General features: G+C 38.2%; 1 protein-coding gene across 8 annotated transcripts in view; it reads right to left on the bottom strand.

Moving 5' to 3' along the window:
* Positions 1-15950, bottom strand: part of LOC307131774 (protein Aster-B-like) — a 90675-nt gene that overhangs the window by 58653 nt on the left and 16072 nt on the right. For 2 of the 8 annotated variants that reach the window (XR_013817227.1, XM_079825683.1), the window contains exon 1: positions 13010-13150. The exons of the other annotated variants lie outside the window; for them this stretch is intronic. Coding sequence is in view for 1 of the 2 variants with exons in the window: in XM_079825683.1 (XP_079681809.1) it covers positions 13010-13020 (11 nt within the window). In the remaining variant the exon portion in view is untranslated. Of the gene's footprint in view, positions 1-13009; positions 13151-15950 lie in introns of those variants that run through there. 8 annotated transcript variants of the gene reach the window in all.

Genomic DNA, 15950 nt, shown 5'->3' with positions numbered 1-15950 from the left:
TGCCCCACTTGTCCTCCCTCGTTACCTGCTGTTGTTTGCTCTCCCTTTTTATTCTCCTTGTGTTTGCCATCCTGGGCCAGATCCTTGTCGCATGTGCATCATGTTTACCTGCTCCCTGTTGTTTCCTGCTTTGTCCTGCCTTGCCTTGCCTAGTCCAGCCGGTCATGTTTTCCCCCACGGGGTAGTTTTTGTTTGTTTTGTTTTATTTTTTGATTAATAAAAAGCCCATATCTGCATTCTTGAGTCCTCGCCTCATCCCTTCACCCATCCCTGACAAGATGTCGCTGCAAGAGGGAGGAGAAGTTATTTTGATTAAAGATTAAGAGGCACATGAATAAAAAAATAATGATGTGCACGGATAAATCATTTATATTAAATTCTGCAATATTCCATAAAAAATTAAGAATAGTCAACGTTGACTTTATGGTTCTACTATACGGCTGGGAAGTGATGGCAAATTTGACAGATTTCTCTCTTCTGACCACCTGTATTTTTTTCCTCTTTTGGAAAGTCATGGAAACACTATCATGTCTTTTTTTCTTTTGCTATTTAAGCAAATGGGAGCAGAAAAATGATATCTGTTGTAGTTTCTGTTCACCATTATATAAGTTTACACAACTATGATGAACCAACTATGAGAAAATGAGCAAATGTCAACAAAAGCTCTAGAAAGATTATGTTGTCACATGATTTCTTGGAAACACTCATTCCTTTAAAACTACCAGTGAAACCCACATAAACATTTAGGCTTTTCCTAGCATGTCACATGCCAAACATGCACTCTTTGGCTTGCTTGTGAATAAAGAAGCAGGGTCATTGTAATTATTATGGGGGCATTTCTCTACAAATAAAGATGATGTTTAATGCACTGTTCTGGTGTGTTACAGTACAACATGCACTGCTCTCATCTTGTTGGCAAAGGCTATCGACACTTTTACTGATCAGCAGGTTTAATGTGGTTAGGGTTGGGGGAGGACTTTAGGCATAGGGACAAGTCCCAATAAGGTAGCATCCATTTATGATTTTAATAAATATAACTATATACATTAGGGCTGGGTATTGACACAAATTTCACAATTCAATTCGGTTTCGATTCACAAGCTTGCAATTCCATTCAATTTCGAATCCGATTCGATTCAATATTAATTATTTTGGATATATATCAATACATGGCAAATTTTCTCAAGGAAAACAAATCTCTTAACTAATGCTGTAAACTATGGGAGTCCGTTGTAGCCTATAGTCTACATTAGCCAACTATTGAAGGTAAAAATGAACTGATTTGTGTACAAACACTTAAATTACACTCAATAATGTTTTTTTTTTTTATTTGAATAATAATAAAGTTATAATATTAACTTTACAATTACATAATCATATTTCAACTCACATGTAAACATTTAAATGGTGGTGGCTGTCATAGAAACTTGCCAGATTTATTCAAACATATATTAAATATTGAAAAACATTAAAGGTTATAATGAATATGCAATATGGTGCCTATATTTAGCAAAATGCTCCTCTCTGGAGTTCATTTTTCTAGCTGACTAACGAGTTTGTGGACACTGGATATGGTTTTTCTGAGGTAAATGTGATGTTACATAACATTGTTTACAAGCTGTTTTACTGACGTCTTTCCGTGGTTGAAACACTGATTGAGCAATTCCATGTGACATGATACGGATTTCGGTAAATTACCATATCTTGCGGAAGAGAAGATAAGTTCATGTTTGCTCCGCTTCTCTTGAGCTGAGCTGCGCCAGAGCGATCTCGCGCCACAGCGCCAAAACATTATTTATGTTTTTGAATTCTGTAATAAAATGGACATAATTTTAAGTTAATCAACTGAAAACAGGATGACTAATTGATTCTTGGGATTTAACAATTGATATTGGTTTGTAAAAATGAGAAATCAATATTTTTTTTACCCAGCCCTAATATACACTGAATATGCTATTAACGCACAGTGTATTATAATTGTAATATAAAAGTAATGCCACCATTTGCATGAAGTATACAGATAATTTTACTACTGTTTACACTTACAAAATTATTATTTTTATGATTATTGTAGTATCATTGACATGCTATTGTAGTCTTGTTAATATTTAATTTCGAATTTATTTTTATATTTTAATTACTTTTTTTTGTACTATTTCTTTTTTAAATATGTTTATATAGTTCCTGTCAAAAGTTTGGAAACATTATATATATATATATATATATAGATTTTTTTTTTTTTTTTTCTATAAAGTAGTCTCGTCTGCTCACCAAGGCTTTGTTTATGTGTTTATTTAATTAAAAACACTGTAAAAACAGTAATATTATTAAATATTACCATTTAAAATAAGTGTTGTCTATTTTAATACATTTAAACATTTATTATATTCCTGTGATTCAAAGCAACATTTTCAGCATCATTACTCAATTCTTCAATCTCATATGATCCTTCAGAAACCATACTAATATGCTTTAGTTTAAATTTTAGTTTAATTAGTTATTTTAGTACTTCAGTTTAAACTAAATGAAATGTCGCCTTGGCAACTAGCTATGTTTTTTTTAATGCTTTTCGTTTTAATGATAATAACCCGATTCAAATACAATGGACAGAAAATGTATAAAGAGAAAAATACAATAATGACATTTAATAAGTAAAGCAGATTTATTTCTATCGAAATAAAATACATGTATAATCAATACATTAATAAATAATACAATATTATACTATTAATGCATTAAAATATTATGTTAATACAGTATATTATGTTATATATTATTATATGAAATATTCTATATAGTATTTGACCTATGTATCTCAAATGAAGGACAAAAATAAGCCTACTTTAAATACCATAAACTAAAAATCCCCCACAAACACCACTGACCAACGTATGTCCACCTATAAACACCACAGACGTAAACTGTTCCGCCACAGACAGACTGATGTCCCTATAGATCCACATGCACACACACTCGTTCAAACCCTAATATAAATTTATAACCAAACTTGCTGACTTGTCTCTGTGGATGCTTGCCTCTCTCTACAGCTTTGAACAGGAGCAACCTGGTCACATTATAGGTTCTTATGCAACGTCTTACGTCACTACTAGCCAATCACAATTGTAAAACGAGGACACTACACTATTCTAGAGTTTCAGCGAGGCCTTGAGAGTGAGTGGTGTGTGTGTGTGTGTGTGTGTGTGTGTGTGTGTGTGTGTGTGTGTGTGTGTGTGTGTGTGGAGTGATCACCGTGATCATCAGAGATAGCCTGTCAGGTGCACTCCTAAAGATGCATGCTAATCATAGTGTCAGACTAGCAATCTAGTGTAACACAGCAAATCACTGCTTCCATTGATTTTTCATGCCAGGAATCACATAGAGAGGGCTAATCAATCCTCAGACTAAACCATCTTGGTTCGGCCGCGAACGGGTTGAGAGCTCCTGGATGATCAAATTTGAACTGTCTTAGTAACATCTGGGCATGTTATGATATCACAAGAGCGTAGGGGTGTCCTGCTATTTATGTTTGAAACTTGTTTGGGTTCTGTTTTTGTTAGGTAGTTAGGTCAGTTAACACTAGAACCGCCATGGGGTAAAATTTACCCATGGCTGTTTTTCAAATGTACATAACAGATTTCCAATAAAATATCCAAGTCTCCCAGTCACTGACTTTTACTAAAACTGTGTTATTTACAATCCCCTGTTGTTAAAAATTGTTTAGATAAAACCAGAAAACGGGGCATTTTTATACCTATATTTATATTTTACCCCTATATAATTCCTCTATTTTCGTGCTGTGTTTGAGCAACGCGTCGGCTTACTGTAAACAGTCACAAAACGCACGGTCAAATTAAGATGTTTTAGCCTATTTATAAATGTTCAAACTTTGGATTAATTATACATTTTTGTTTTGCAATTTTGTATTGAGTATTGTTTGCTACTGTGTTGCTCTTAATTCAAGTCTGCCCGTTTCCTGAAAAAAAAAAAAAAAAAACGTTTATTGGTGTTGTTCTCTTATTCAAATTATAAATGATATAACTATACAGATGAATAATTAATTCGGTCGAACTGTGCGCTTGAATTCATGTTATCTTTATCGTAAGCTGTCATACATCTCATGCAGTGCTGTGAATTATTATTGCTCTTCATTGTCTATTTAGGGTATTTTAGTCATTTAAATAACATGGGTTATCTTAATATGGGATAAATTACATTTTATTATAATATTACACCACCCAAATATGTATTTATTTCCATCTAATTCTCGTCGTCATTGCAGGCTGATTTAGTCACCAAAAAGTGATTAGTGTAACTGCTTAAAATAGCATAAAACAACAGGACAAAAGCATAGTTGATGACTAAAAATAATCATTTCATGACTCTACTATACATTACTTTGTGAAGACAGTGGCATAATACAGTGACATTTTACGCTTTTTAGCCGTATCAAAACAGTAATAATCTGCATGGGTAAAATTTACCCGTTGGCGGTTTTAGGTATACAACGGTTCTAGTGTTAAATGTATTTTCTTTTGCGGGAACTTTCCCCAGGAACTAGGGATTTATTAAGTTTATTTGCGGATGACGAAATCCAGTGGGCTCTGGAAAGTCGCGCAGTCCTACGTCACCGGACTAATCTTCACGGTACTTTAGACCACTATGGAAATGCAGACAACAACAGGTCTGGGGGAAAAAAGAGTTCCTAGGAAAAAAGTTCCTGGGACAAATTGTTCTGGGTAATTTCTGTGGAAACGGGGCTTTAGTGTATCTTCCTGTTTCTTTTTAGGCTTGTTTTGTTTGTTATTTAGGCCTTTGGACACCCTGAAGAAATGCTTGTTATTCCCTTTGTGATTCCTTAATAAATTCTTCTTTACTTAGTTTTGGTGTGGATGTTTGATTATCGACCGGAGTGATTCGTTGTTGGGATTCCAAACCACAACCCATTTATTTTAATTATGCCACCTCTAGAGTGTTCCCTAGTCCCCTAGACACGGGGCGTAATATTTAAGAAACATGCTGAGTCCACATGCTTGTTTCTCTAAAAAAGCAATGCTACAGCCAGTTATTCTACTTTGAAATGTGCGTTCCGTGTCAGAATGTCTGTTTGTTTTGGTCTGTGTGATAACGCACGTTACCAGTTTCCCCAAAAGTATTACACCACAGGTTGCCAGTTGGCGGAAAACACAGCGTATTGCTGTCATGGAAGCCAGCAAACAAACTGGGTCAGAGGTCGCAGATTATACCCGACCTAAAAAGCCTTGGCATCCATCAAAAAATCTCTATTAACGAGAGCATAATAAAACGCGGATAAATCAACTCATTAACTTACAGTGTGGCTTTCATTGTCAATTGCAATCGCTCCGGCTGCGTGTCTACAAGCTGGCAACCCACATGAGCATCGGACTATGTTTCTATGTTTTCATAATAGTGTCAAATGAGAAGTTTTCCTTTAAAGTACATTTGAAATCATGTTTTATGATATTTTGTCAAGCTTTAACCTCTTAAGCTCTGGGACCATTTTTGGGATTTCCGCCTGGATTTGGCCTCCCCAAATTGAAAAGCTTCCCACACCCACATACAGTGGTCTCTAAATACACAAGTTTTGTGTCATTTTAAAGGAAACCCTTTGAAGTTTCACAAACCACTGCTAAAAGGGATAAACATGTAAGTCTAAGCTGTAATACACCCCCCCCCCGCCCCCCAAAAAAGAGACGCTTTTTTATTTTTTGGTTAAAAAATTCAGTTTTGAAAGTGTGTAACTCAGGCCTTGTGTGCTCTAGCACCCTGTAGACCATTTGGGCTGTTTCCACTAGATTCAAGAAAATAGTGGAAAAAAGAATTGTGTCTGTATTAGGGATGCACCGAATCCAGATTTTTGGGGTTCGGCCGAATACCGAATCCACTGGTTAAGATTCGGCCGAATCCGAAACCGAATACCGAATCCTACTCCCATCCGCAGTCCATTATCACAGTAAACACATTAATGAAGTTAACAACGTCCACAGCAGTGTAGGGATGGTATTGGCCATTAACTGTTTTGGTCAAGTTTACTAAAGTAAACATTGTCGTTCTCGACGCTATTTTATGATGGTTTATAGAAAAATTACCCCGAGTCGTCCTCTGTCGTTTCAAAGAACAACCCAATGGAGAGCGCAGGAGGTTCGCGCTAGGGTTGTGCCGACATCAAGATGGAGCGCCACCATCGTGATGCCACGCCCCCGTTGCGAGTCTGTTGTGTGCAACACATACTAATCCTCTTCTATAGTATTAGTTAAACTAAAAACTTAGCAGGGATTGCTCTGTAAATTAAATTGAGAATGTAACTAATACATGTATGCTATATTTTAAATACTGTAGTCTATGCCAGATATAGGCTGTGGCAGAGGGGGCGTGGTTTAGCAAAGTCTGCACGGAGAGAGAGAGTCAGGAGAGTGACGGTGAGTAAGTAGGTCAAGTGCATAATGAGAAACACCTGTGTCTAATTGCAGTGATTGGCGCGGAGAGACGGTATATAAGCCAGATGGGAATGGGCCACTGAGAGGGAGACACTGGCTGGGAACTCGTGGTCGTGAGACGGACTGGACAAAGAGAATTGCACAAGTTATTTTGAGCCTGAGTTGTTGGAAGCGCGGTGTGCGCACATTTAAGTTGTATAAAGAGAATTTGAATAAAAACCACGAGTACCAGTCACGCTGACCCTGCCTTCTTCCTCCTTGTAACAACGAACGTTTCACTACATAGGCATAGCCTACATTTTGAAATCATTTGAGGCTGAAACATCCATATGCGTGTTTATTTTAGCACTTCCGTCAGTGAAACAACACACTACAGCCTATAAAACAAAAACGATTTTCAGTAAATAATGGTAACCTCAAGAATATATGAAAATTAAATATTAGTTAGAAAAATATTTGATTCATACTATTTCCCCGCAAAGATGCGTCATATAGCCTAGGCCTACCGCTCTGCGCTTTGAGAGGAATGGGACACTGAATAGACACCTTCTTGAATATCTTCGTCTTCATATGTTCTACTGATGTTGCAAAGCAACACTTGTTGTAAAAGGTCTGAAGAGCGGATTTTATTTTCCACAGGGTCAAGACATTTAGGCAATGTTTGATTATTCACTGCCAGAGAAAACGAAACTAAAATCACCGGCGTGTGTGAAATGCGCTATTCAAATAAACCAAACTTGACGCGCCTTACCAAGTTTAATAACAAGAACAAACTGTGTTACATAAAATTTGAAGTAAAAAGGTATTCGTCTTACAGTGTTTTTTATACTTTCCCACAGTAAATGATGTGAATAGTTATAATAGACTTAATTATAAGCAAACGAAAGGAAGAAACGTTTATAATCCCCTGCGAACATGGGTGCGACGTGAGTGAAGAGTTGGGAAAAGAAACGAGATGTCCATGTCCATTGGGATAAAATGGACTAGGCCTATTGTTCAAATTCACGGAAAATCGAGTGACCAGATCCAGATCGCAAAGCAGAATGAAACAGTGCTCTCTGACCATTATTTCCTTTCTAGGCTAAACAAAGCTTTGTGCTTCACTCCTGTGGTAATATTCACGTGAAACAGCATTCACATACAAAACACTGGGTTAGTAAAAACGAAGTTATTTTTTTTAAAAGTAGAAAATAGTATTTATGTAAAGAGATATATTAAAATAAAAAGAGCTCAACTCTTAAGTGGAAGGAACCTATTTTTTCCCCCTCACGTGCAACCTAGCGGATGAATCATTATTTGGGTTAGTAAAAATAACGAAATGATGGTTTTAAGAGAATAGTAGCCTATATGTAAAGATATATAGTATATTATCTACCTATTTACCTAATTCCGGTTCTTCAAAGCTTACGGATTCAGTGTATTTTCGTTTTGTCATCTTAATTTGGTAATTATTTAAGTGAAAAATATTTAGTGTAGGCCTATATATTTTATTAATTTTATTTATATTTTATCTGATCTATAGATCTATAGGCTGTTTGCAAGGTAAAATAAAATACATTTTGGCTGCTGTCTGTAGATTCCATGCACAACTCGTAGCCTATTCTCTCGGATGTTTCATATGCAAATGTTTTAACAGCGGCTGTTGTTAGGGTCCTTGTCATCACGAGACAAATCGGCATTGCAAATTGAACGCGTAGCTCAACTTGAATCGCCTTCTTTTGACTTAAAGTATACTGCCACATTTTCTGTTCATGAGTTCCATTTTCACTTTCAACAGCGGCGTCATTACGTTCGACCAGCGGGGTGCGCATAGTGCAAGTGTTCGGGTTCGGTGGAAAAAAATTCTGAGGTTCGGCAGAAACCGAACCCAGTCAAAAAGCCCAATATTCGGCCGAATCCGAACCCGAACCCTGGATTCGGTGCATCCCTAGTCTGTATCATGTATGCAAGATTTATCAGAAGGATTCTGAGGAGAGGACCCCCCCCCCCCAACCCGTTTTTGGAAGGCTCAAAAAAAGGAGCCCTCCTTTTTTACAGCTCAGACAACATGTTTATCACTATTAGCAGTGTTTTACATAATTTCAAAGGGTTTCCTGTAAAATGACACCAACATTTTGTATTTAGAGGCCACTGTATTTGGGTATGGGAAGCTTTTCAATTTGGGTAGGCCAAATCCAGGCGGAAATGGTACCAGAGTAATTTAGTGTAAATAAGCTACTTTGTGTAAAACAAATGCCAAAGTGATGCATATCTCCAGAAAGTAAAGACTCTAAGCTTTCAAATGGTACCACATATGAGGTCAGAGCTCTTCCACAGACATTTAAAATTGAAAGTATATACATGATGATGTTATTCTCTGTACAGGGTCCGCAGAGTTTAAGTGTTTAAAGAAATACACTTATTTTGATATGTTGACTAACATACTAAAGCACATCTAAAGTACTTGATTATAGTGTAATGCATGTCTCACTGTTTCCTCATTGTAGGTGATTTCAGGTTTTATTGACCGTGACGCCAAAACCAAATCTAAAATCAGAATATTGCATAAACTTTACTGTTTTCATATGCAGGTACAGCTAGCATGGTTATTATAGTTAACTGGAACCAGAAAAAAAGTTACCTATAGTTAAACATAAAAAATTACAAAAACACAACAAAATGACTAAAACACTAACATACTAAAAGCTAAATGTGTGAACGAGGATGATTTTGTGTTTGTGTGAGACGCAGTCAAGCGGAGAGGGCAGACTATCCTAAATAATGGGAATGACGCGCACACACATTCACTTCACTGTAGCCTGCCACGAGTGAATATGTTTCCATGGAAACAGTCAGCGCAGGACTGGCCAAGTTTGGAAGTGGTTGGACTCCACGGGGAAGGAGAGAGGGATGAGGAGAGAGAGATGGCGGAATGTTAGATAACAAACACAGGCGTGCAGCATGGAAATGTGCTTTGATGATGTTATCAAAGATGTCGGAACCGACCAGAGCCTTCGAGTCCGTGTCCACCGAAAACATCCAAACACAATCAGATTCACAGGTGCACAACATTGCAACGTAATTTGCGTGAGCATGACACGACAGTTCTGCTGTGTTAATGTCGCTATGGCAACAGGGGTGTTTCGCAATATTCAGAGCATGGTGCTAAATATAACAGCTCACATTATCGGCTCTCCTCAAACGACTTAACACACTCTCCAACAAAAGCATTTCAATGCATTCATTCATTAGCCTAACGAGAACCAATCAGCTGCTCAGAAGAGTTTTATGACTAGGGTTGAGTATCGTTTGAATTTTAGAGATTCCAACTTTGTTTACGATTCCAATTCCGATTATATATATATACAGTATATATATACACTGCCCAGCCAAAACAAAAAGTCGCTGTTTGGATTTAAATAGGCAAATGCTTAAGAGTCTATGATTGGGTCATTATAGACCCTTTTCACAGACTGTGATGATGCGTTTTAACGGTCATCAATATCGTAAATCCTGCAATGTTTTTTGTATTTTAATTTTTTTTTTTTATATATGTACATTTATAACACTAATACTTTGTATTTTATTACTATTACATCAAATTACAATAAAAAGTTACCACTGCTGTGAGGGTGTTTAGTAATAGCGTCAATGGGAGTGATGGTAAAAATGAACATATTTCTCTCTTTTCACTGCCGTTATCAATCTCACTCTATTTTTTCCCTCTTTTTGAAAGTTGTGAAATCACTACTGTGGCGTTTTTCTTTTGCTATGTGAGCAAATGGGCACAAAAAAAATATTTAATGTATTCTCTCATTCACAGCTATAATATTTAACCCAACTATGACGACTTCCGCTCTGAGAAACCCGGAAATGTGAAACGGGTCTATTGGAGTGAAAAAACTATTTATTTCCATCAAGAGGTGCATCAATTTTCCCTCCCAACCATTCTTTCACAGTTTGACCTGATGAATCTTGACATTTACCCCTTTTCCACCAGAATGAACCGGGTGCTAGTTCAGAGCCAGTGCTAGTGCCGGTTTGGAGTTGGTTCGACAGACGAGCCTTCTAAGAACCAGTTTGCCTTTCCACGGGCTAGAGAGCCGCCACAGAGCCAGGCCTTTCGTCACTGTATATGTCTCGTCTTTCTCAGCAACGCTAGCAAGGCCGCAGGAAACACAAACACACCAGGCGTGTTCGAGATGCATTGGCGCTGCGCAGACCGATCAGCGTATGACATCAAAATACAGCATGAGCGATTCAAAAGCATAAGGAGTCGTCTGCTCTCGCTGTACTTTGATATCATATGGCGATCGGTCTGCACAGCGCCGATGCATCTCGGACAAGCCTTCCATCTACAATGGCGAACGTTGCATCACTATTGATGCTCATGGCTTTACGATCCTACATCGGCATCAAAACACAGCGAGTCCAACGCATTCGTGCAACTTGCCGTAATTTGTATAGACGGAGATTACAATCGAGCAGCTATTAGCTCGATTAGCTGCTATTTCAAAAATGGCGGTCACAAGTTTGTGTTGGTCTTGTTGGTCACGGTAACCCCGTCCCTGACGCAAGCGGTTCTTACTTCTAGACCAGCAATGTTTTGGTGCTACTTAGAACCACTTTTCCTGGTTCAGAGCTGGTGCTTTGGGTGTGGAAAGACAAAGAACCGGTTTGAAACTAGGCTCTGGCTCCAAACCAGCACTGCCTCGGTGGAAAAGGGGAAATTGTGATCCTGGAATATGACCATGATGTGTCTTCCTACATGGTTGTTTAAGAAATGAAACGCTACACACTCCATCAATTAGGGCTTGAAGAACTGTTGCCAAACATATAACATGCTAAGCACTGATAAGCAAACATAATAATCACTGCAATAATGATCCAATCATAGGCTCTTAAGCGTTTTCCTATTTAAATCCAAACAGTGACCGCTTTCGTTTTGGCCAGGCAATGTATACACTCTTTTACAGATTTTCTTTAAAAAAAAAAAACATTTCAATTACTTTAGATATTTTACTATTTCAATTTATTGCGGATATAAATTATTTTTATTACATAAAAATATAATATCCACATTTTTCATGAATTTCAATTAAATCCCCATTTACCCCTGTATTATATTTTGCTGGAAATTATGGTTTTTGTTATGTACCATTTACAAGTTAAATTAAACGAAATCCCACACAAACACAGAAACATATACGGACTAAACAAGCCCTCCTGAAAATGAATAATCTCACTGTCACTTTACCGCCAAAGGACCCCAAAACATCTACAGCCCTTCACTGAACTGTCACGGGTCCAAACAAGAATGGCCCTGTCCAGTTTGCCATGGGAAGGACTCTGAGCCGTTCCGGAAAGCTCTGTTTTCTCTGCAGTACTGGCTGAGCGTGAATAATGACCAACTGCCAGGACCCCACTTACACACACACACACACACACACACACACACACACACACACACTTACTGGTTTCCATGTTTTAGGGGGACTTTCCATTGTCGTAATGATTTTTACACTGTACAAACTTTATATTCTATTCCCCTACACTAACTCTACATTAACCCTGTCAAAATGGACTGGTATTACTATCCTTGTGGGGATAGCATAACGTAGGGAATACCAGGTACACACACACACACACACACACACACACAACAAACTTTCAAAAGATGAGCTGAGAGAGGAAACCCTCTCTCAGGCTACACTTCACACAAAATACTTTCTCAACCCATTAGCAAATAGTTTTTTATTTCTTGTTTTAAACATAAGTCGAACAAAAGTTTAACACAAGAAATAAAAACGACATTTTTATGTCAATAGGGTACAAAAAGTATTCAAAAAAAGCAAGAGATTCTTAAATTCTTTCATGTAAATGCATCTTGTTTTAAGGATGTTTAGATATTTTAACTGGAAAACAAGTCAAAATGTGTGTGATTGTGAGTGAGCATGTGCGCTCTTACCCTAAAATACACTAGCTCAGGTTTAACCAAGAGAAAGATCAGACCTCTGTCACTCCACCTGTCTGTCTCACGGTCTGTCTGCCTCAACGTGGAACTGTAAACAACACCTGCTGCTATAAAAATACAGACCAAACAACTATTGCTTGGTTCATTAAAAAAACTGATAGACAGACAGACAGACAGATAGATAGATATATAGATAGATAGATTTTCATGTGAAATGCACTGAGCTGTAGATAAACAGATGTGTGTGTGTGTTCACCCTCCACAGACAGACACACAGCGTGGGTGTGACAGAGACCATGTGCCACACCCAATTCCTGCTGCCGAATCAAAACAGTCACACACTCCTCCTCACGTTAGAATAACATACTGCGAGACAGAGAGAGAGAGAGAGAGAGAGAGAGAGAGAGACAGACAGACGGACAAGTGTCGGAAAGAAACCAATCTGCATTAAGAGGCTTAGACAAGAGCACGTCGGTATGAACCCGTTAGGTGATTATGTCGCCTCTGTGCTCAAACAAAACATAACCAATCCACAACCTCAACACAACAACACAAACGGCTGCCAAATTCACACACTCAATGTGCGTCTGTCAGGACTAACCTGGCTGCCATGTATCACAGCTCCGTTGTGCTCTGCACCACTTGGAGCAAAGGAGAGATGGATGGATGGAGAGACAGAAGATGGGGAGGACATTCCCAAACGGATGAAGGATGAGCGATCGGCACTACCGCTCTGCCTGCAATAGTGTATCTCCCTCTCTCTTCATGCTTGCAGCAGCTCTCTCACTCTCTCTCACGTATAAGAGATCAGCGCTCGGGAGACGGCTATGTCTCGCACACCGTTTGGAGGCGGTGTTGGAGAAAGACAAGAGAGAGAGAGAGACTGAGAGAAAAGCTAGGGAAGGGTAGGTGAGAAAATGATAGAGACAAAACCTAGTGTGCATGAGAGCCAGAGAGAGAGAGAGAGAGAGAGAGAGAGAGAGAGAGAGAGAGAGAGAGAGAGAGAGAGAGCGAGAGAGAGAGAGAGAGAGATGCATTCTGGTGGCTTGGCGCTGCAAGCCGTTGGCTTGTTAATTATTCAGTCTTGATGAAAGAAACAGATCTGACATCATTCGCTTTCAGTTCACTTTACAGACCTCACACACACACACACACACACACACACACACACACACACACATAAAACCCACACAAATACAAATTCACAAGCAGGCTTAAAAGCACAGCGCAAAACACTGCTGATAGGATCTCTCTCTTGCTTTTATGTTTCATATAAATTAGAATGTCTAAAAGACGAAGAAAGACAAAGAAATGTCTATGTTTGTACTATTATCAACAAGTTTTAATATTTTGACTAATTTCTTTAATTAATTTCTTACTCTTTACACATATTTTCAAACAGTTTTCAAGGTAAAAAGTATTACAGACATTATTTTTTTGTCAGGGGTCAAGGGTTTTATCACTTGACATGTTGACCTGAACTAACATTAACATTCATAACATTCACATTTCCGCTGCCCGGAAACTTTTTAAGTACCATCAGGGCATGGTGTCGAGACTAGTTTCGTAACGATACACAAATGCGTTCATAAAATACAGCATTTTATGACAATTCAAAATGGCTGAAGCCCAAAATGGCTAATATATGAACAAATTGGGTATCGTTCAACTCGGCATGCTGCAGCAAGTCTAAAGAGACCAAATGTGATTTTTGGCCAAAGCACTCAGAAGTTATAAGAAAAAAAAACCTGCCATTTTTCCTTTCCCCTGACCACTAGGTGGCACAGCGCAAAAACTGCATTTCACCATGGTTGTCATAACATACACCAAGTTTGGTCAGAATACGCTAAAGCATTGCGGAGATATTCTAGAACGCCTTGACAGATCAACTGAATTCATAATTTTTTATCGGCATGGTCTGAAGATGATTTGGTTCAATTTCGTAAAAATCAAAGAAACGGCCTAAGAGGAGTTTTGAAAAATTCAAAATGCCGAAAACATCTTCATGACGGAAAATTAGGGTTCAATTGAAAACAAAAAAATTATAATTTTGTTTCTACCCCATTCGGTTTAAAAGTTCTTAGAATAAACATGTGTGCAAATTTGGACAGTTTGTGGCACTAGAGGGATTGAGTTAAGAGACTCAAATTTGCAATGGTGACAGTTCAGGCTGTCCTCTATCTGAGTGCCAAATTTCATAACTTTCACACAAGTGGTTTTATGGGCTGCCATAGACTTCCAGAGCAGAAGAATAATAATAAAACACTAACGATTACAATAGGTGCCTACGCACCTTCAGTAATACCCTTTATAATCACCTAATTCTCTTAATTCTAAACATCATGGGAAAACAGCGGTTCAATCTGAGGTCAACTGTGTTATTATGGTTCAGTGTATGAGATCTGAACCCACATAAACAGACCATTCCAGAACCAGTCAAGGGATTCTAGTACCATCTCTCTAAAGCCACAAATGTATGTCAAATTAATCTGAGCTCAACAGAACATCAATAGTGCTTGATTATTCCTGAAACTGATTGCCTCATGTGGCAGCATATGAAATAAAGGGCAGGTTTTTCCATTAATTTACTTAATTCATAAAGCATTTGGCCTCTTTTCCAAGCTGAAACACTTGAAGTAAGCAACACTAGAGCATTGCAGAGAAAGAGAGTAAATATGCAAAACTGAAAAGGTGCATGTGTGTGTTTGTGTGTGTGGTGTCTCCTACAGTAAGAGTGTTGAATCTGCAGCATGGAGACCACTGTTCTGTCGCTAGCTGCCTTTGTTCTGTTTACAGCGTTGTCATGGCAAACCGGCCTTGGCAGAACCCAGCTGGGTCGGAAGGTCCCGGAGACGGCTGTTATCATCGAAGAGCCATATCCATGGTGACAGCGGCAGCCGTTCACATACAGGCAGATCTAGACTTAGCTTGATGAGGTGTGACACAAACACCAACAACCTCTAACACAAACACAAGCAGCAAACACATGGGTGCATAGCCCTACACAAACACCATTGTGAGACATAAATGAAGCCTCCCACAGGGGGCGCTCTTTTGAAACATCACACTCCCTGGAGAAAAGCCTCATATGAAACATGATCAATCAAGGAATCAAATCCTACTGACTTCAAAATCTTGCTGACTCCATGTATATATGGACTGTTTTCAACATTGCTAATAAGAAGAGCAGCAAATCAGCATATTAGAATGATTTCTGAAGGATTATGTGACACTAAAGACTGGAGTAATGATGATGAAAATGAGCACAGGAATAAATTACAATTTAAAATATAGTACAACCCCAAATCAGAAAAAGTTGGGACAGTATGGAAAACGCAAATAAAAAAAAGAAAAGTGATTTCTAAATTTACTTTGACTTGTATTTCATTGCAGACAATATGAACACAAAATATTTCATGTTTTGTCTGGTCAACTTCATGTCATTTGTAAATATGCATCCTTTCCTGTCATTCAGACCTGCAACACATTTCAAAAAAAGTCGGGACAGGAGCAATTTAGGGCTAGTAATGAGGTAAAATGGT

Source organism: Gobio gobio, assembly GCF_949357685.1.
Source record: "Gobio gobio genome assembly, chromosome: 9".
NCBI classification, from domain to species: domain Eukaryota; kingdom Metazoa; phylum Chordata; class Actinopteri; order Cypriniformes; family Gobionidae; genus Gobio; species Gobio gobio.
This window is presented reverse-complemented; position numbering and strand designations above follow the sequence as displayed.